This window comes from Colletotrichum godetiae (genome assembly GCF_030913485.1).
Source record: "Colletotrichum godetiae strain CBS 193.32 chromosome Unknown BDP55scaffold_4, whole genome shotgun sequence".
Taxonomy (NCBI): domain Eukaryota; kingdom Fungi; phylum Ascomycota; class Sordariomycetes; order Glomerellales; family Glomerellaceae; genus Colletotrichum; species Colletotrichum godetiae.
Genome location: NW_026851252.1, coordinates 1,023,428 through 1,042,806, shown reverse-complemented (window position 1 = coordinate 1,042,806; position 19,379 = coordinate 1,023,428). Strand labels below are relative to the sequence as shown.

The 19,379-nt window shown below is 53.5% G+C and overlaps 7 protein-coding genes across 7 annotated transcripts; 4 read left to right on the top strand and 3 right to left on the bottom strand.

The window, feature by feature from the left end:
- Positions 1–4,862: 4,862 nt before the first annotated feature.
- Positions 4,863–5,405, top strand: BDP55DRAFT_627106 (uncharacterized protein; the record flags this gene model as incomplete). The annotated part of the gene is made up of 2 exons (XM_060571708.1): positions 4,863–4,955; positions 5,025–5,405. The coding sequence occupies 2 exons, from the start codon at positions 4,863–4,865 to the stop codon at positions 5,403–5,405; spliced, it is 474 nt and encodes a 157-aa protein (XP_060435136.1).
- Positions 5,406–5,883: 478 nt separating this feature from the next.
- BDP55DRAFT_264934 (ribosomal protein L24e) lies at positions 5,884–7,301 on the bottom strand. Its single transcript, XM_060566366.1, has 3 exons — positions 7,057–7,301; positions 6,839–6,950; positions 5,884–6,758 (listed from the first exon to the last, which is right to left on the bottom strand). The coding sequence occupies exons 1-3, from the start codon at positions 7,059–7,061 to the stop codon at positions 6,201–6,203; spliced, it is 675 nt and encodes a 224-aa protein (XP_060435135.1). The 5' UTR covers positions 7,062–7,301; the 3' UTR covers positions 5,884–6,200.
- Positions 7,302–7,409: 108 nt separating this feature from the next.
- On the top strand, positions 7,410–8,189 carry BDP55DRAFT_264921 (DnaJ domain-containing protein). The gene is made up of 3 exons (XM_060566365.1): positions 7,410–7,650; positions 7,709–7,848; positions 7,958–8,189. The coding sequence occupies exons 1-3, from the start codon at positions 7,600–7,602 to the stop codon at positions 8,097–8,099; spliced, it is 333 nt and encodes a 110-aa protein (XP_060435134.1). The 5' UTR covers positions 7,410–7,599; the 3' UTR covers positions 8,100–8,189.
- Positions 8,190–9,909: 1,720 nt separating this feature from the next.
- Positions 9,910–11,834, top strand: BDP55DRAFT_711059 (QDE-2-interacting protein; the record flags this gene model as incomplete). The annotated part of the gene is made up of 3 exons (XM_060578174.1): positions 9,910–10,317; positions 10,370–10,416; positions 10,479–11,834. The coding sequence occupies 3 exons, from the start codon at positions 9,910–9,912 to the stop codon at positions 11,686–11,688; spliced, it is 1,665 nt and encodes a 554-aa protein (XP_060435133.1). The 3' UTR covers positions 11,689–11,834.
- BDP55DRAFT_647052 (Ku70/Ku80 N-terminal alpha/beta domain-containing protein) lies at positions 11,774–14,773 on the bottom strand. The gene is made up of 6 exons (XM_060573747.1): positions 13,977–14,773; positions 13,867–13,927; positions 13,272–13,814; positions 12,798–13,192; positions 12,528–12,739; positions 11,774–12,443 (listed from the first exon to the last, which is right to left on the bottom strand). Exons 1-6 carry the CDS (start codon positions 14,462–14,464, stop codon positions 11,896–11,898), a joined length of 2,247 nt encoding a protein of 748 aa, XP_060435132.1. The 5' UTR covers positions 14,465–14,773; the 3' UTR covers positions 11,774–11,895.
- A 664-nt stretch (positions 14,774–15,437) lies between these two features.
- BDP55DRAFT_724019 (uncharacterized protein) lies at positions 15,438–15,964 on the top strand (the record flags this gene model as incomplete). The annotated part of the gene is made up of 2 exons (XM_060578831.1): positions 15,438–15,720; positions 15,798–15,964. 2 exons carry the CDS (start codon positions 15,438–15,440, stop codon positions 15,962–15,964), a joined length of 450 nt encoding a protein of 149 aa, XP_060435131.1.
- A 542-nt stretch (positions 15,965–16,506) lies between these two features.
- On the bottom strand, positions 16,507–17,019 carry BDP55DRAFT_627101 (uncharacterized protein; the record flags this gene model as incomplete). Its single annotated transcript, XM_060571707.1, has 1 exon — positions 16,507–17,019. The coding sequence occupies one exon, from the start codon at positions 17,017–17,019 to the stop codon at positions 16,507–16,509; it is 513 nt and encodes a 170-aa protein (XP_060435130.1).
- Between the last annotated feature and the right edge of the window lie 2,360 nt (positions 17,020–19,379).

The window sequence follows — 19,379 nt, the reverse complement described above, 5'->3', positions numbered from 1 at the left end:
GTTTGCTTCTTGTACGTAAGGCTCTCGGAAACATTGGTCACGTTGTTGTTCCGCTGAGAGAACTAGAGATGGAAGAAACATTGTTCAACAGCCCAACCAATAATCGACGGCAGCTAACAACGTTGTGTAACCCATGCAAGATGACTTTCAACCAGATTGGGGAGGCATAGTCCGGAATCTACAACAAACGCAGTACACACTATGGGGACACCATGCTGGCTGTCAACTGAAGAGGACAACTGTTCATCGTCGCATTTCGACGTCGACTTCATCCGCGTCTGATTAACGCAAGAAGTCGTGCCCTATACCCTTGATCCGTGATCGACAAAGGGTTCCCACAAGACGGCCAGGTACAGCCAAGCATTCTCCCAACATTGTCCCTCGACAAATCATAGGATTCAAGCGCATCGGCGCACACTCCGATTACTCCGTATTTTTTTTTTCCAGACTCTGAAGCTGGTTTGCGCAGAACAAAAACACACTAAGGGCAACGCCCCAATGGCAACTCCACCGCGAAACTGTCAACGTGTTGTCGATCGCCAACTTTATCACACTTCGGCCTTTCACTGTTACAGGGTTGTCCTAGCATATCGAGCGGGTTGAAAGGGAGCCACCGGGCCAAATCGTCGATTGCTCCCAAAACTTCAGCAGCACGGCGGTAGGGCAGTTGAGACAAAGTGTGCCAGGGTCCTGCCCTGTTCCATTGCAGCTGCACCCCTCACTCTCCGAACAGTGCCATGCCATCCCGAAGCTGGTTTCTCCATGCATAAAAGCTCTCCCATCGAGGCAACAGCCCCCGCCGATCGTCGCCGGCCGCACAATTTCACAAAACGGTTGTGCCGGCGGACTCTCTGGAAAGGCGCAACCCTGCACGCGAGGGAGATAAGGTTTACCAGGTGAGGTGACAGCTTCGCGGCCGACCTCGCGCCTTGGAAGAATCGAGACACGGAACAAGCAGATGCCTGTTCTCACGGGTCATAGGACTGAGCGCAAAAAGGACAGAGTTGCGCTGCGCCCCATCTTACGGTCTTAGGGTCTTACGTGAGTACCGTAGAAACTCGAGCAACTCGAACTTGCGCTAGCCCGTGCCAGCCCTGCTAGCGGCCCACACTAAGCCCTTTCGAGGGATCAGTTTTATCCGATTATATAATCGACTAAACCGTATACGGAAGGCGGTAAGTGATTATTTTCCATTTTTTACTCCTACCCAACTGCCCACTTCCACCGATTACATCACCGATTTGACCACCAATTATACTGTCAATTATACCTCCAATTACACCTCCACCACGGGCCTCGTCGACGTGCCCACGATGCCCTCACGACGGGCCCTTGCCGAGAAGGATTCGAATACGGCAAAAGTGCCAATTACACCTCCAGCAGCTAAGCGCCGCGGGCCTGCTCCTACCCCCATCAAAGACCGGAAATATACACCGCGAAGTGGCCCAATCAAGCGCCGCCAGCACCACTATACCCACGATACCAAAGTCAACGTCCTGATGTTTTTAGAGCATCACCGCGTGAGGAAGCTCGACGAAGAGTCGATTTGCCCCCCGAGGCTGCGCCAGGGCGAGACCGAGCTCCCAGGGATATACAGACGTCCCACATACCAGGAAGCCGCAGATTGGTTCAAAGTCCCTCGAAGCACGGTTATCTCCTGGTATCAGAACCGCGAGTCAATCGTCAATCGGTCCTCCAACTACGCCTACCACCCTCAGTGGCCAGAGCTCGAGACAGCGCTATACGGCGCCTTCCGCCAGCGACGAAGTGAGGGAAAGCTCGTTAGTACCAGTTGGTTCAAAAGGACCGCTAAGCGGATTTTCGCCCAGCAGAACCCGAACAGCAAACATCTTTTTATTTTTTCCCCCGGTTGGTTTCGTGGCTTCCAGAATCGTATGAGAATTACCCGACGTCGACTTACCAAACAGGCAACGAAGTTACCCACTGAGTACTTCAAAGTTGTCAACAGCTTTCTTTCCTTTATCCGACGAGTTAATCAAATGGCCCTGGCTAAGGTGAAGCGGTCTAACGTCGGAGATTTACTCGGAAGTCCAGCCCGTCGATTTCCTAACTCGCGAATTCTCAACCTCGACGAGACCCCAGTTCCTTTCGAATACCTAGACGGTTACACATACGACGACGTCGGGGCCAAAACCGTGGCTGGCAAGAGCGACCGCAGCGGTTGGGGCAAGCGGCAGGCCACATTAATACTCTACATCTTCGCCGACGGCATACAACGAATTAAACCGAAAATAATATTCCACGGCAAGCCCGCAGAGGAAGGGGGTCAATTATGGAAAAAAGAGGGCCTATTATACGCAGAAGGAGTGACAGTTGAGTTCAACAAGACTGCCTACAACAATGAGTACTTGTTCAAAAGATGGATTGAAGAGGAATTGGTAGCGCTGACTAAGGGAGACGAGTACCTATTGGTAATGGATGTCGCTTCCTTCCATAAGACAGATTCCATCCTTGCGCTATTACGTCAGCACCACATCACACCCTGCCTCATACCGCCAGGGACCACTTCCCTCCTCCAACCTCTCGATACCGCAGTCAATAAGCCCTTCAAGCAGTGGCTTTCAGAAGCAACCGACGCTTACGTACTCGACGAGGAAGAAAAAGCGCTGAATAAGCAGGAGGAGCTCAAGTGGGAGACGGGTATGAAGAGAATAATGGTCACCAAAACAGTCGAGACGGCAGCCGCTAAATTGGCCCACGAGAAGGGCTCAATGGTCAGCCAGGCCTTCCTGCAGTGCGGAATATCTATTCGGCCCGATGGCAGCCAGGTCGACGAGATCCGGATCAAAGACGTGCCCGCCGAGGCCATCGATTACACTGGGTGGGAGCTCTTCGACGTAGAAGCCCACATTGAGCAGGAGACGCTGCAAGAGGAGATTCCAGACTTCGCTGTTCTGAACGACGGGTTAGAGTACATTTTCACAGCAGAGGAAGTCCGTGATGGCATCAATGGGCAGTTCGTCGACCCGACAGTCCAACCGCCGTATGAATAGGGGCCCGTTGGAGGCAGTGGGCCAGGGGACAGTCAGGGGCTCGGTTGCTTACGTACGACTGCTTCCAATTGACACTTTTGCCCTTTTTGCCAATTCGACGAGAAAAGCTCAAAACCGACGAGAAAGCCAAAATAATTATTGAATTATATCAATTGTGGGTCCGGCCTCGACGGCGAGCTCTCATTGGTCAGATCGATCGAAATGTTAACCTACGCCAAAAATAGGTGGCGGCCGCATTTAACCACTTTAGGCAGTATTACGATTCTGCCATAGCGCTAGCAGGGCTGGCACGGGCTAGCGCAAGTTCGAGTTGCTCGAGTTTCTACGGTATGGGATTTCACCTTTTCCCTATCCTTCCACCAAGATACGGATGCCTAGGATTCATCACATCAGCTCCTCTAGGAAACGGTCCAGCATGTTATCTGCTACGTTGTCATCCCCGCGCCGTCGTGACGAGAACAGAAGAACAGCGGAGACACTTGTGGATGCCACTTTCACAAACGGACTAGGATGATCAGCGCGTCTGGCCAGCTCGCCCCTCTTGCCGCAGCTGCACATCACCCCTCCAGTCTCCGTCGGATGCGTGTCGCTATCAGAAACCCTGTCTGCGAGAGTGGATACTATACAGGTAGGTACACTTTCGTACTGTCAAGTATCTCTTGACAAACACCTAGATGGGGGGCTCGTTATCATTGGGAATAAGAATGGAGGGCGCCCACGACAGCCCCAACCAAAGGGCTCGCGGGTTTGCTTTTACCAGTCTGATTCCCAGCGTACCTGCGTCAGAGAAGGCATTCCACGTGGAATGATGCTATTTCCTTGGTTTGGACACTCTTTTCTCTTTGTATGAATAGAGAGCGCCAAACCGTACGGAAGGTTCATCGGGGATCGGGAGAAGGTTTTTGGTGTTGCCGCTCCCGTGCGTTCCGCTCCCCCTTCACATAAAGAGACTGGAAAGAGAGGGGTTGGACCCTTAGATTGCCTAAGGTAGTAGAGCTCATCACGAGAGCTGCAATGGGAAAGTCTCGCAGCAGCCACCTTCGGGGATAGCTGTCAGCTTTGGATTTTGTAAAGCACTCGTCTCAGTCCGGCGATGATGATGCGTCAAAGGTGTTTTCCCTAAGGCGTTGCTATTGTTGAAGACTGAAAAGTCATGGGTCCTGGTCGACGTGCCTGTCGATCTCTCTCTGAATCTGCCCGAAGCCGAGCAGAATTATCCCTTGACAGCAGCACATGGAAGATCCAGGATGAGTGAAGGGCAGGACGTGTCCGGATGCAGCGATCGACAAGCGAGTGCTGCGTTACGTGAGCCTTTCTATGCCCCTTGTTGAGCCGCACGCGTTGTGTCCGAGGGAACATATTGCCAGAAAGGGAGCCATACGAGATACATTCAGCCCATGCTCCTGAAGACTCGGGGCAACCTGCGCACAGCAACCTGGCGGTCAGGAATGTCTGTTGTCGATAGACTGGAATGATTCTGTCCCTCAGAAGCCCGACTGCGGACACCGATAAAGTGGTGTTGGGACCCATCCCACGCAGCTTTGATTAACCCCGCGGCGCCACACTATGCAAGTGGCTAGCCGATAGGGAGTGCCAATTACACCAAAACTGAACGTCACTTTTTCTTATTGAACCAATTGCCCAGCGATACCAGGCAGCATTTTTGATCTCCTTTTCACATTTCCGTCTTGTTCCATTCACGTTTTTGACTGTTTCGTACCCGTTGTTCCGCCTTAGTCGACTCACAAATAGCTCGCATTGTCTGTATTATCCAGACAGACCTAGCCATAACACAAAATCCATCTCGTCTGCAGCGTCAAACTCCAGGACCCCTGAGCGACGACCACCATGTCCGACGTATTCCGTAAAGTAGGGAGAGGAGGCTCAGGGAACTTCTTCTCGAAAAAGGACGTGGACAATGCCGAGAGGGCGAACCCAGAGGTAATGCGCAAGATTGGACCGACCTTCTCAGAGGAACGCTTGGCTGACTGACAATGCCCACGACAACAGGACATCGAAGCCCAAAAGTCAACCGACGTCGCCGCTTCCTCAACATCACCGACCTCGAGCGGGTACGTGCGCGCTGGACGAGGAGGTTCGGGCAACTACGTAGACCCGACCTCTTTGCCCGGCACCAAACAACAAGAGGAGCTCGCGAGCAAGACACAGGCGGCAGTGAATGCTAGCATTGCGCGGTCGGCGGCGAGGGGCGCTTCTGGCCGCGGCGGCGCCGGCAATTATACGGGTAGCGTCCCTGGTGCTGAGACGACCGAGGAGGTGAAGCGCAAGGAGGCACTCGAGAAGAAGATTATTGAGGATGTCGAGGCTGGTCTGCCCATGCCGCCCAAGGCTTTTCACCACACTACCAAGAAGGAAGAGGAGGGTGCTTGAAACGTGCTTGGAACCATAACACCCGGACTGGTGTGTACGGTACCACGGCATGCTCCTGCCGTGAATGGGATTGAGGGATACCTGGAGTTGGGGGGTTTCGTTTGTATAACATCTCAAAAGGCATTGATACCCGCAACGCTCATCTTGAGCGGTTTCACTTGCATGTTTTGAAGGCATGTAGGAGATTTGACAGTTTGTAAGCCTGCATTCGCTATGTCTAGTTTGCTCGCTCCTTTTGTGAAAAAGAGGGCGCGGCAACAACATGATGGCGCGCGTTCTGTTAGCATGCCGTTGATTCACTCCAGACAATGTCCGATACCCTCGAGAATGCGGGGTACATCCGGAAGACTATCCCAGACGACACGGATCGAGAGGATACGGCATCCACGAGGCGGGAGGAAAGGTGGCGACTGAGATGACGGAGGAACCGATCTGGATCAATCTGAACCTTGAATAACTTTTTGTGGTATTCCTTCTCAGAGCCACCAAACGCCGTCGATGCTAAATCCCCCTTTTGTATCCCTGAACGCCCGTATATAAAAAAAGCATAGCCCCCCAAAACCAACTCTTGTCTCCGCAGAAGGAGAGCGGAGAGAGAAGAGAGAGAGGTCCATTCGATTAGCATTTTGTTCTTTCTTTCTCTTCGTCCGTTTTGTTGGCTTTTTGTTTTTTCTCGTCTTCTCCTTTCCCTCGATGGGGGGAAGGGAACGCCTCCCTCCTCTCCTTTTGGTCGGTTCGTTAAAAGAAAAGGACGTGACAAAAGAACGTCCCTCGTCGTCGTCGTCGTCGTCACTCTCAATCCTCCATGTCGACATCGCCGTCCTCGTCATCATCATCCTCCTCCGCATCCTCATCGTCCCACTCGCCATCGTCCTCCTGCATGACGCCGCCCTCGCGCTCCTCGACAATGTCGCCGTCGACAGTGACCCGCTGGCGAATCTTCTCGCGACCAAACACCTTGCCGGCCTTGCTCTTGGCCAAGCGGCCCTCGGCCTCGAGCGCCGCAATCTCCTCCTCGGTGGCGCCCTCGGCGGCGAGCCTCTTCTTCTCGGAGCCGCGCATACGGGGAAGCAGGTGCTCGTTCTCGGCGACGAGCTTGCGAGCGGCGGCGATCTCGCGCTCGCGCTTGCCTTGCATGCGCTTCTTGTAGAAGACGCGCTCGCGGCGGGACCGGATCTCGGAGACGCGCTCCATGGCTTTGAGCGTCTTGGCGACGAGGTCGCGGTCGTAGCGGACAGGGACGTTGCGCCGCGCGCCGAACTGGAGGGTGCTGTCGACCGTCATCTCCTTGTGCGCCGAGGCGCGGTAGGCCTTTGTCCACTTGAGCTTGCGGGGGTTACGCTTCATCTTGAACTGTAGTGCCAAGAGGCGGTTAGCCATTGGCCGATGGGAGGCGTGTTCGCAAAGTCCTTGAAGACAACTTAGAGACGTACGTTCTTGTGGCACTTGCTGCGGCAGAAGCGAAAGACCTTGGAGTCATTGCGGACAAAGGTGATGCCCTTGCTGGGGTAGGCAGGGCGACTGCAAAAGTAGCACGTCTCGATTCTAGAAGCATCATAAAGTTAGAAAGCCTGCAAACCAAAAGAATTGAAAGTAAACCATAAATCAATGGTTGACATGTAAGACAATGGAATACTAGACAAAAGCATACCTCATTGTGACGGCGTTGATACCTTCACGGGTATCACGGAACTAGTCACACGGTTGTTGGGTTGTTGGTGTTGGTTTCGACGACTCTTCCAAACACACACACACGGGGAGGGTTCAGAAGGCGGTGATCGAAGCCTCGCCCTCCAAAAGTTTTTTTAGAAATTTTTCTTCTGCCGCTCCGAGGCACCGCTTATCGATAGTGGTGGGGCTGGGGGGATGGAACTGACGGGGGGTGGTTCTTTGCTGTGCGATAAGATTGCAGCGGGATTGGTGGGACTCTTGGTCCTGCTGATATAAGCCAGCATCTGGGCTTCAATTGCTTGTCGGAACGGCCCAATAGGTCTTCCGAAAAACAGTTCAGCACGGACCATGACCGGCGCATCGCGGCTTGCTCTATGAGCGGCGGCGAATGTAGCCCCAAAAAAAAAAGCATTCTTCCGACTCCGAAGACCTTCTTCGCGATACCCCATCCGCATTTTTCCGCAGTCATCCACCATCTTCCAACGACTCACCGACGACACATAACACCGAAATTTTGGCGACAATGGCTTCTGTTCTTGCTATCGGAGGTGGCGCTGCCGTCGCAGCTTTCTTGGTACGCTCCACGAGACAAGCAAAAGCGCATTCCCTTTAAAACACGACTAACCCAAGAGTGTTTCCTACAGGGCCGAGCAGGTCTGGTCGCATGGCGCCGATCACGCGGCGGCGTGGGCGCGATGGGCAAGGCTTTCTACAAGGGCGGTTTCGAGCCCAAGATGAACAAGAAGGAGGCCTGTCTCATTCTGTCCCTTCAGTAAGCCGAACGAACCCCCGATACGTCAACCGGGCGAAAAACTTGGAACAACCGGTCAACCTGGAAAGGTCGGATGGAAGAAACAACGTCTAACATTATGTGTTCTCAGGGAGAGCGGCGTCACTCGTGACAAGATCCGCAAGCAGCATCGCACCTTGATGCTCCTGAACCATCCCGATCGAGGCGGTAGCCCGTACCTCGCGACCAAGGTCAACGAGGCCAAGGAGCTGCTCGAAAAGACAACATCCTGACACTAGCCGTCATTATTTCGGTTTCCGAAAATCTGGAATGTAACAACAAGCACGAACAACATACGAAGGAAAAAATAAGATGCCATGGTTCACTACGGATGGGCGGACGGGCGGGCTTCATCATGCCCAAGCCCGAAGCCTCGTAATGGAATGGTATTGTAATAACACATTGGTCGTTCTTCATAGCGGTGGCGTTTTATGGGCGACGATATGGACCTTTTTAGAGGGGTTCTTAAAAGAGGGGGTTTCGCGTATGGCCGGGCTAGGATGGTCTGGTCTTCTGGGTAATGGGGTCCCTGTAACATTATGTTTAATGGCATGAGGCCCTCTCGTCTCTCTTCTCTCCCATCTATCTATGATGTCATTGCATATATCTCCATTCTGTGAGCCATCTATGGAGGAGCTCCTCCAAGAGCGTAAGACGAGCAGGTTGAAAGCGAATGCAAGCATTCCGAGATGAGGAAACTAGCAGCGGATCGACCTAAATTGCCTTTGTTTGTCTAGTCAGATGTAATGCGAGATTGCTATCGCCAGGAAATATTGGATACCGGGCTGCTGCTTTGATTGTCGATGAGTTATTCGGGACTGAGCAAGTTCGTTGAATTGTCGTTGTGGTGTAAGAGAAGACTGAAGTTCTGCCATCTAGCTGTACTGCAAACCAGTTTCTGATCTCAATCGTATCGATGCATACACCCACCCATGACAAAAGCCAAAAAGCTGAAATGCTTTTACGGCTTTACCGCCAGATGCTTTCACCACTTCTAGTCAACTCACAGCATGATTTCGCCCTCAAAACACTTGACCTCGCAAACGCTCGGGCTGAGGCATGCTTGTTCATAATTACCCAGAAGCATCCCGCCCAGATAGCTTCAACCTCTTTCCTGCTTAAGATTTGATGGACTGCCGGATGCCCCAAAGTACATTTTCTCGGTAGGAAGACTTGATGTGATAGTTCTTGTTTCCAATCCGCTGACTGCAGTAAGTAGACGTGATAAGCTCTGAGATTTGTCTGCAAGGTCCTACCATGCCAGTCATCCTTTTCTCAGAGGCAACTCAGTCGCCAACGCATCGTTGAAGTATCGAGTCCTTCTCACTGAAGTAAAGTTGGTCTTTACATGACTCTCCACAGTTGAGAGCGTTCGACTTGGCAAAGACCCTCTCAGTAGTGACACGCTGACTTTCGAAGACCCACAAGCTCTCTCAATGCCTCTTTTCTGGCAGGAGATCGTGCATGTTCAAAGAGCACAAGTGAGATTCTCATCATCCCAAACAAAGCTGCTCCACGAGGAGCTGGAGTAGGTGCCGCCATTCTAAGCCACAGATAAAGGTGAAGGGTCTCCATGCCAATATTCATAGCAACAGCATTTGAATGGGCATAGCACTACGTTCCTGAGGGAACCTCCCACATCTAAGTTTTTCGGTTTTGCCGCATATATCTTGATCCCTCCATCTGGATCATTCTATAGTCCTACTGAGTATTCCATGTGGAGAAGCATCGTTCGGGAAGGTACCTCATCTCACTGCCTCTTTCTCTTTCTTCGTTCTCTCGTAGCCTTCTGCCTTTGGAAGGGAGCCTACGCTCAAAGATCTCTTCTTCTATCTCTGCCAAGTTCAACTCAGCCCTCGTCAACCCAGCTACTCCCATTAATCTCACTTTCACACGTGAGCCTCAGTTTTACACTCTTGACCAAAAGAATCCTTTCTGGCCAGTTCAAATTACTTCTTCCGTCTTTCGAAACTTCACCTACCAAACCTGTCTTACCATCTACATCCTACGGCATTCTTTACATTTCTGTACACTGACTCCACAATGGCCGTCACCCAGGCTGAACAGATTGAGCGTCTGTTCGGGGCCTTTGGCGATGAGATCTTCTTCGAGGAAGGAGCTTCACAAGAAGTGGAAGATGCCCCAGAGGCAATGATCCTGGACCCTCTCCTACTCGATCGCCAAGTTGCAGCCAGGAAAGCAGCAATTCAGGGAAGGTCCGTCACCAAGCCAGTCGAGAAGAAAGCTCCCCGCTACATCGGACCACCTCTTGAGCCTTCCAAATCTGAGAAATTAGCTCCTGCGGATTTCAACGCCCTAATGAAGCAAGACTTTCCCGAGTTCAAGGGGATGAAGGCGGGCGACCTCTCTGCGGAGAACGCGACCTTCGTCTCGTGGGATGTCGTCCAGAGATACCCCTTCAGCTTCATCGGCAAGACCAATCGACCCAAGGTGAGCAGCTTGCGCCAAGATGCCTCGTTTCTCTAGCTAACGCCGGCTATAGGCAACTCCCTTCTTCGATGCCATAAGCGAGGAGCAGACGTGGGACTTGTAGGTGATCGCCTAGAATGCGACGGGCCCATACTATATGAGAAGAAAATAACACTTTCTAGCTTTTACGTCTACCATCCCAAGGCCCTGGATCAGTCGCCCTATATCTTCGTCCCGACGGTTCAGTTCCAGCACTTCCTGGACGTCGTCAATGCCTCAATCAAGACGAATCTGACCATCCCTGCTGGTAAGCCAGGCGAGATGTTCTATCTCGTGTTCGGCTCCAGCTGCACCATCCGACCCAAGTACATCGCCCGCTCCGCCTCGCACAACGAGTACCGCGCACTCGCCGACGCGATCCCCCCTGCCGAGGAGGACGATGCGTGCGCCGACGCCACTGCCTTTGGTATGGAGGCGCTCATGAAGCTGCTCAAAATGCACGCCAACTACAAGGATATCAAAACCAAGAGCAAGAAGAAGAAGCAGGACAAGGCGCTGAACCGGGCCGAGTCCATCTACGATGCGCAGCTGTACCTCGGCCTTCGACCCAAGGCCAGCGATGTCAATGGGAAGAACAAGAAGGTCGAGCTGGACAAGCCGGTCCCTCATGCGCTGGAGCAGAATGTGGTCTTTGTGTGCATCGACATTGAAGTCGCCGAGGAGCACCATGGAACTGTCTTGGAGATTGGCATCTCGATTCTGGACACCAATGACCTCGTTGGCGTCGCGCCTGGCAAGAACGGTCGCAACTGGGTTCCGTTCATCAAGAATCGCCATCTTGTCACCGATGAATATCGTCACATTCGCAACCGCAAGTATATCAAGGGTTGTCCCGAACTCTTCAACTTTGGGTACATCATTTCACTGCCACTCTCCAAGAACAAGCGTCAACTAACAACTAACAGCAAGAGCGAGTACCCCAAGCTCAGCGAGCTTGGTCACAAGATCAGCACCGCCATCAGCGATCTCTCCTTTGGCGGCAAAGAAGACGCCGCCGACAACGACAAGCGCCCCCGCACCATCGTCCTCCTCGGCCACGACCTCGGGGCAGATCTCGGATACCTTGATAAGATTGGCGTAGAGCTCTGGGGCATCAGCGGCGTCGCGAGCCGTACCCTCGACTCCAAGGACATGCACCAGGCCTGGCGCGGCGAGTCGCAGGGCCGGAGCTTGGGTATGGTGCTGACTGACCTCGGCATCGAGCACAGCAACCTCCACAATGCGGGCAACGATGCGGCGTACACCATGCAGGCGATGCTCGGTGTGGCTGTCAGAGACAGGGTTGACAAGGAGTGGGAGAATGCTGAGAAGGAGCGGACTGAAGCGAAGTGAAGTTTCTCGGACTGGAATGTAGAGGAGTGCTCTTCTTCTACACGTTCACAGAAGCACCTTTGGAACACGGATAGATAGACAGGCGTGCATAGGAATTAGTCTTTTGCTCATTTGGGGCATACGCTAGATACCCCCTAGACTATCTCAAATTTCCCAACGCCCGCTATGATTTGACCCGTCACTCATTTTGACTTTAAGAACTGCAGCTCAAGTTAGCAAATGTGACCTCTCAACGAAATTGATCCCCAAAAAAGGGGAGCAAAGGAGACAAACCTCATCAGCCTCTTCACTCTTGACATTCGAAACCTCCGACGTCCCCTGATCAATCAACCCCAACCTCGACGTCCTCACCCGCCACCACATCTCTCTCCGGTCCCCACCCAACTCGCCCGAGAGCATCTTCTTCTTGAGATCTTTAATCAGGTCATTATAGACCCCAGGCTCCTCGAGCTCGACGAGCCCGCGGCGTAGGACGCTCAGGTTCTCGGACGCGCGGGCGTACTGGCTGTCGCCGAAGCTGTCCGTCACGAGCTGGGCGACGACGGCGGCCATTTGCTTTGCGGCATCGCGGATCTCGGACTCATCTTCGGCGAGGGCGAGGGCGCGCTTGAGGTCCGGGATGGCGTTTTCGGGTGTGACTTTGGGGCGTTTGCTGGAGGTGGATTTTGATGTTGTTCCCAAGAGGGCGTCTACGTCGAGGCCGGAGAGGGGTTTTGAGGGTTCGAATTTGCGTTTTCCCTTTGCTTTTGGGGGGACTGTCGTAGTTGTCAGTTAAACCGAGTCTTGGAAGGATAGGACAGGGAAAGGGGGGTGTGGTGGGGGAAGGGGTTGGTTCTTACCTTTCTTCACTTGTGCTGCTGAGATGAGGCCCTCGATTTGGGATTTCGATTTCTCGACTAGATCTTCTGGGGGTGCGGCGTAGCGGACTAGGATGGGAGGTATTGGGTCGATCTGGCCTTCGGGATTGACTGCCCTTTGGCGGATGGCTTGGTTGATTCTGTGGATGATTGGGTTGTACACGTCATCTATGGCAGCGTACTCTGATGGTTTTCTTCATCATAGAGAGTCAGTGGATGCTGAAATGATAACATCACGTTGGGAAGACGTACCCATCATCATCGGTACTAAAGATACCAAGATCCATAGAGTCGACGTAGTCGCTCATGGCATCTGTGAGCTCGTCGCCAGGGAGCAAACGGTGATTTGTCGTGATCTTCTGCCCGCTGACGGTGATGACCTTGTCGAGCGGCGGGAACTGGTATCCGCGAACATCCTCTGCAAAGGGGAGGGGCACATCGTATAGGCACTCCATGTCTGGCTCGATGCGCGGAGCCAAGAGGACGAGGAGGGGGTCCTTCTTCTCCTTGACCACGAGCCGGGCGACGGCGTAGGACTCGAGCTCGTAGAGGGCGTGGATGAGGGAGGACAGCGCGAGCTGCGACTTTTCGTCAAACTTGCGGCCGACCGTCACGCACGTCTCGCCCATGTTGAGAAATGGCTCGTACTACGGTGGGAGGTTTCTTGTTAGAGAAGGAAAAGGGGCGGAATTTGCATGGTGGGAAGAACGTCTCTCAGGACTATACCTTTTCACAGGGAATGAAACCAATGATGCTAAACGTCTTGACCGTTTCGAGCTTGGTGACATTCCACTCGGACTCGCTGATTGCGACGGCTGTGCGGCCGTACTGGTAACCCTTGGCCAGGGCATCAAACTCGACATCACGCTTACCGCCCGGTGCGTCCGGGTCGTTGATCTTGTACGCCCGCGCCGACTTGACCGCCGCGAAACCAGCCGACGTCGACTCGACACCCTCCATGGGATCGCCGCCTTCAACCTGCTGTGAGGAGCCTGGCTCAGCTGATACCACGACAGTGGAGGCGGTCGGGGCTTTGGCTTGCTTGGTCTTGAAGTAGCGCTCGACGTTGATGACTGCGGGCGTGGGTGGGATCTTGAGGTCCTCTGGAGGATCGGCAAGACCGAGCGTCAGGGGCCCGTCGTATGTCTTGTAGGGCTTGACGAGTTTGAGGCGTGGTGTGTCGAGCTCGTCGATGGCCTCTGCAATGGTTGCGAATTGGGCATTGTCACATTTTGAGACAAAATCATGAAGAATTCCCTCATTCTTTTTCTGTTACAACGTGTTAGTCATACGAGGCAGAGAATAATCACAGATACCGTACCTTGATTGACGGCTTGTCCTCTTCCTTAAAGCCATACTCTGCATCGTCAAAGTCCACGCCCCTGGAGGGTGTTAGTGCGAGGCCTACGCTGATGCAATTGATGAACTCACAGGACAATCAGCTCAATCCCATCATGATTAATCTTTTTTGCAATCGAATCCACATCATCGCCGTCAATCTCAGACATGCCGTCGGTAATAAGGTAGATGCGCCGCTTATACTTGAGCTTCTTGGTAAACGTCTCAATCATGTCCACCGCGAGGACCACCGCGGATACCGCATCGCCCGTCTCCGTCTCGCTCGGCTTCACCGCATCCGTGAGTTCCCTCAGAGAAGTCATTGTCATTGGGCCGAGCTCCTGCAAGACTGAAAGGTTGCCGTATCCCTCTTCCTCTCCCATGGCGTTATTGGTCTCATCCGTATTGAGGCCGATGACGCCGACGGTCCATGTTTTTCGCGAGGCAGCGACTGTGGTTGAGATCTTGTCCCATACGTACCGCATGCTCCAGTCCAGGTCGGACTCGGTGCGGCCGTTGTGGCAGTCGGCCATGGAGGATCCGAGGTCGACGATGTAGACTGACGCCTCCTTGTCCGCCATCTTGAGGATGCTTAGAAGAAGCAGAGGTTTTGGGACAGAAGATTTAAAAGTAAGTCATTAGGCTCAATGTAAGGCCTTTCAGCATAGAGAGGAAGTTCTGAGCGGGCGATGGAGGGTGTGTTTAAGAGGGACGTTGGCGCATAGAGACTTTGACCTAGATCCTGGCTCAGTTTAGGCAGATGAGGTCCATCGAGCTCCAGGCTCCAGCGCGACCTGGGGTACCGCGCTACAGCTGCTGTAGGTTGGCTTTCGCAAACACGAAGTCACGTGTTGATAGCGATAAGACATTGGAAGAGACCAGCGAATCAATCACCTCTTGACTGTCAGCTCCTGATTTAAATCACAACCATGTCAGTACCTCGAAATGCCTTCTCGAACGAGAGTCGATTTTGCGAATTCAGCGTCAAGTTCTGAGGAAATATTGTGCACCCAGCTTCATATGTAGACCCCGAGACATTGGACTTGCAAGCAAGGCAAGGACGGAAGTTTAAGGACCCCGAGCTGGCACTGGTGCAAGGAATGGAGCTATGCCGAGGTGACCTCATACATTCGACGGGACCCCTGTACTCCTCACCAGCGGCTCGTTCCAGATGGCACCGCATCATTCTGCAGCTTCTCAATTAATGCAACCATTCTTCATCATCTAACCTCACCTCCAAGCGGGATACCTTCCATTATCAAAAACCGTGCATCAGTGACCACCGTTGCCCATCATGTCAGAGTCCATCGCATTCTCCCCGGGTCCCTACCACATCATCTCGTAAGCCGTTCCCATTCCCTCTCTCTCAGCTGCACCGAGTCAGATCATCCATCGTCGTTGATCAATGACCTGATATTCTCAACATAGCTATGGAGCCCTCCTGGGAACGACATTCTTCCATGTAAGTCACTGCCGCGATTCACACACTGGCCCGCCAGCCACCGCAAGAGTCCACTAACAGGACGAAACAAGTCCTTCGTAAATGGCATCACAATGTTCCGCGTCCTCGAGCGACCGGCCTTTGCAACCGCCCAAAACGCCCTGTTCCCCGTCTACTTCACCATCCAGACAGCCCTCCCCGCCCTCATGGCCCTCACCTACCCGGGCAGCCGCAGCCTCCTCGGCGAGCAGGCCAGCAGCATCAGCGGCCTCCTCCAGGAGTCGAACCGCTACACCGCCCTGCTGCCCATCGCCACAATGTTCCTTACCGGCCTCGTCAACCTCGTCGTCGTCCTGCCCAAGACCGTGACGGTCATGAAGGCTAGATATGCTCAAGGTGGGTCGAAACTGGCGACAGCTGCACAGGCGGCGATGTTTGGGATGAAGGGAGTTGTACTGACTTATTGGACGCAGAGAAAAAGGATGGAAAGAAGAGCTACGACGCCGCGCCGCATTCTCAGGAGATGCAAGCCCTCAACAAGTCTTTCGGCAAGTTGCACGGCATCTCCACCCTTATCAACCTGGCAGGCTTCATCGCCATGATCCAATACGGCTTCTCGCTGGCAGCGCGTCTTGACTAAGGCCATGTCTATGTATCATAGGTAGTGTAAGAGTGCAGATTGGATGACTGGTTAGGTTGGCCGAAGCCATGTATTAGGGTTTAACTCATCGCACGTATGTACAACTCGGCAGATTACCGCAAAAACGCAGTACGTTGTCACTTTTCCCGTCCCTTTTATCCATGTTCATCAAGCAACCCCAAGAATAAAGAAATTGCTCATGCTCGAATGAAACGCCGTTTGGTGAGGTGCAAAGACATTCATCTCTGTGCGCTACTGATTGCCCAGATATTCCAATGTCCGACGCCTCTGCCTTCCTCTCCGACTGCTAGTGCTTCCACCGTCCGTCCATCAATCCGGTTTTACGCCTGGGTATCGTCTTCGACTGGCGCACGGTGCCCGACGCGAGTCCGTTCGCGTGCCGAACAAGCCGTGTGTCGAAGTGAACTGAAAATGCAAGAACACTGAAATTCAATTGTCGTCGCCGGCAGTATCTCGTAGGATGCCTCGCCGTTGCCGTAGCCAGCGACGTCTTGTCCCATTTGGCCGTGATTCGTCGTCGCCTAGAAGTTGTTCTTTTGCGGCGGGAGCGGAACGTTCTTGAGAGCCTCGCTGGAGGCGAACAGCTCCTTCTTGGCGTCCTCAAGGGCCTTGCGGCGCTGAGCCTTGATCTTCTCCTCGTCGACAACCTGGACGGGTCGCTCGACGGCAATGGATCCTCTGACAGTCCAACGGCCAGGTTTGCGAGAAAGAGCCTCCTCGACGTCGATCTCGGTAGTAGGCTTGGGAAAGTCGCGGGAGAGGGGCGGCAGGGGGTTCTTGCTCTGGAGGGCCGCATAGGTTGTGACAGTGCCACCAGGAGTGATGACGGGTCGGTCCTGAATCTCGGCGGATGTGCGTGAAGAGGTGGTTGTAGAGCTCTGGATAGTGGTGAAGTAGTCACCCTGGACAGAGGCGTCGGTGGAACCCGTGACGGGGGTCTGTACGTTGTGTGCCTGAGAAGCCATTGTGTAGTTGTAGGTTGGGAGGGATGAAAGGTTGAGCAGTTGCTCTTCAGAAATTGGGATGGGTGCCATGGCTGCTGATATATGTGCTATCGAAAAGCTGTCTCCGGTGGGGTCTGATTTGCCGCTTTTTTCGGTCCAATGCTGATGAGACGATTGTTTGGGCCGGTGGAGAAAGATAGCGTAGGTCCGTAGGGAAGAGTCAGATTCCGCGGGACTATTTTGAGTGGGTGTGGGAGGAAAATAGGGATTAATTTGGACCAAGGTGGACAAGGTTATGGAGAAAGGGCAGCAAGGTAGGGACGAGCCAGGGAACCGTGGTGTGTGGATGTGGTTGATGCTGAAGGTGGGCGGACGAGAACTCTCGTATCAATGTTTTTAATGCTGCTTTTGGGTGCAAAAGGGGCGGCGACCGAGGGAACCTTGGGTGATCGTGACGAGGGAAAGAAAGTCAAAATCTCGACGGAAGGCTCTTTCAGTTCAAAACTGACTGCTCTGGTGACTTGTGACCGTAAAATCCGAATGTGTGTGGCGATGAAGCGGGGAGAAGCAGATTTATAATACCTTCCGTCCGAAGCAAACGACTGATTTTCTTTTCTTTTTTTCTTTTGGGGGTTGTGTCTGATGTGTCTCCCGTGGGGGAAGGAGCAACGGACCGAAAGGGCAATAGCGATGAAAACTCGTTCATCACCTGAAGTGCGGCGTGCCTGCAGCCTCGGTGTGTTGCAATTTTCAACCGGGAAGGGTCCGTAGAGACGGATCGGACTAGTAAACTTTTTTTTCTCATCATTCTCTGAGTCTAAAGTAGTTACTAGCCGTGTTGTCTGCTTCACCTTCCTTACACGGGACCTTTCCCATGCTTAGCTCCCCACGCCGAACGTGGCCAGCCTGTCAGCCGCCCAGCCAAGCAACCACCCTCATCCACACCCAAACGTCCCCCAAGGGCCAATACTCACGATCCGTGCCTTTCCCCGGACGAGGGTCTCTACCTTGCTGCAGCTCGACTTCTCTCCTCGTGAGCTCCCCAAGACACCCCACGCTCATTCCCCAGGGTCTCTGCCTGGTCTGTGAAACATGCGAAAGCGGTGAGGCAGCCATTCACCTACACCGCCCGAGGAATGAATCATTGTGCTTGTCACGGTCGGCCGCTTCGGGCAACTTCCTCATCCTGGTCCAGCTTAGGAAGCAATAGAACGAGACCCCATGGCATGCCGCGCACGCAATTCGGCCTCGGATTGTGTGGATGAAAGCCCGCGGGGGTTGGGATGTCAGATGCGACGCCGTAGTCGGAGGTTCAAACGACGTCGCGAACGGAAGAGAGCCGCTGTGCCAGCCTCCCGGTGGTGGTAACATTACTGACAGACATGCAGCGGAGCCAAGCAGAATTCCATCCATTGATCATCAGGGACTAACATTTCCAGGGTCCGCCGCTTATTCTGGTCCGTTGCCGCTGATCGGCACAATGGCCCCCGATCCAGAGTTCTAGACAAATCTGCGATCTGCCACCACTGAACCCCCGTGCACTCGTGCACTTGCGACGGCATCCTATCCGGCTCCCACGGAGGTTTCGGAGCTTCGACGTTATTATCTCAGGCACTTGGCACTTGAAGGATGGCAGACGGACACGGCGGACGGCCTGACGGATTGCGCGTCAATTCAATCTGTTAACGGAGATCGGCATACGTCAATGGAACTGTCAGATGCACCCGTTGGCGCCTACCGTATTTACGGTACGGATACCCTTGTCATCCGAGAAAAAAGCAACGTGATGGGGAATTAAGAAAATTGGCACATGGAAAATCCGTTCTTGACGCCACCACGCCCGGACACCCCGTTCAACGATTCATTGTTTCCATGCGATGACAGCTCTCCACCTGACGTCACCTGGCTTTACATTTGTCATCAGCGTCAGATACCTCAGATGCATTTTGTTCATGCAGAAGCCCAGGCGGTAGGAACGGTATTACAGATGGAGACACGAGGTTAGCAGATTCGCAGAGGTGCTGACACAGCTGTAATGCAAGCCCGGTAGAATACAGAAACCCCGCACCCGGAGCGTTTGTCTGCTTTCTTCTCCTCGGCGTGGGGGCCGTTCGACCACTGCGACCGGCAGCGGGATTGCACGGCGCTTGTTGTCTTGCATTCCATCCATCCCATTCACCAGGTTGCATGGATGCTTCTAGGTCGCCTTGCGCTGCTGAATATGCTGGAGGAAGCTCATTTCGACCTAGCTGCATTCCTCAATCATTCCGGCCCATGGGGAGCTCCCCGTTTTGTTGAAATGCTTGTGAGCGCCATGCCACTGTCCCTGGACAAGAATGCGGGCTTGCATTGTTAGATGCTGCAATGGTCCGGTTTCGCAGACATGAGGTGAGAGCGGAATCGAATATGTCAGAATCTGAGATGAATGCGAATAACAATCCCAGCCATTC

Bases quoted from the DNA above. Each gene is read 5' to 3' on its own strand.
- BDP55DRAFT_264934 (XM_060566366.1), bottom strand. The intron at 6,759-6,838 runs GTACGTCTCTAA...TTGGCACTACAG, and splicing joins GCAGCAAGTGCCACAAGAAC to TTCAAGATGAAGCGTAACCC.
- BDP55DRAFT_264921 (XM_060566365.1), top strand. From the start codon at position 7,600: ATGGCTTCTGTTCTTGCTATCGGAGGTGGCGCTGCCGTCGCAGCTTTC. The intron at 7,651-7,708 runs GTACGCTCCACG...CTAACCCAAGAG, and splicing joins CTGCCGTCGCAGCTTTCTTG to TGTTTCCTACAGGGCCGAGC. The intron at 7,849-7,957 runs GTAAGCCGAACG...ATGTGTTCTCAG, and splicing joins TGTCTCATTCTGTCCCTTCA to GGAGAGCGGCGTCACTCGTG.
- BDP55DRAFT_647052 (XM_060573747.1), bottom strand. From the start codon at position 14,464: ATGGCGGACAAGGAGGCGTCAGTCTACATCGTCGACCTCGGATCCTCC. The intron at 13,928-13,976 runs GTGAGTTCATCA...AACACCCTCCAG, and splicing joins GGGATTGAGCTGATTGTCCT to GGGCGTGGACTTTGACGATG. The intron at 12,444-12,527 runs GTAAGAACCAAC...CAACTACGACAG, and splicing joins AGCAGCACAAGTGAAGAAAG to TCCCCCCAAAAGCAAAGGGA.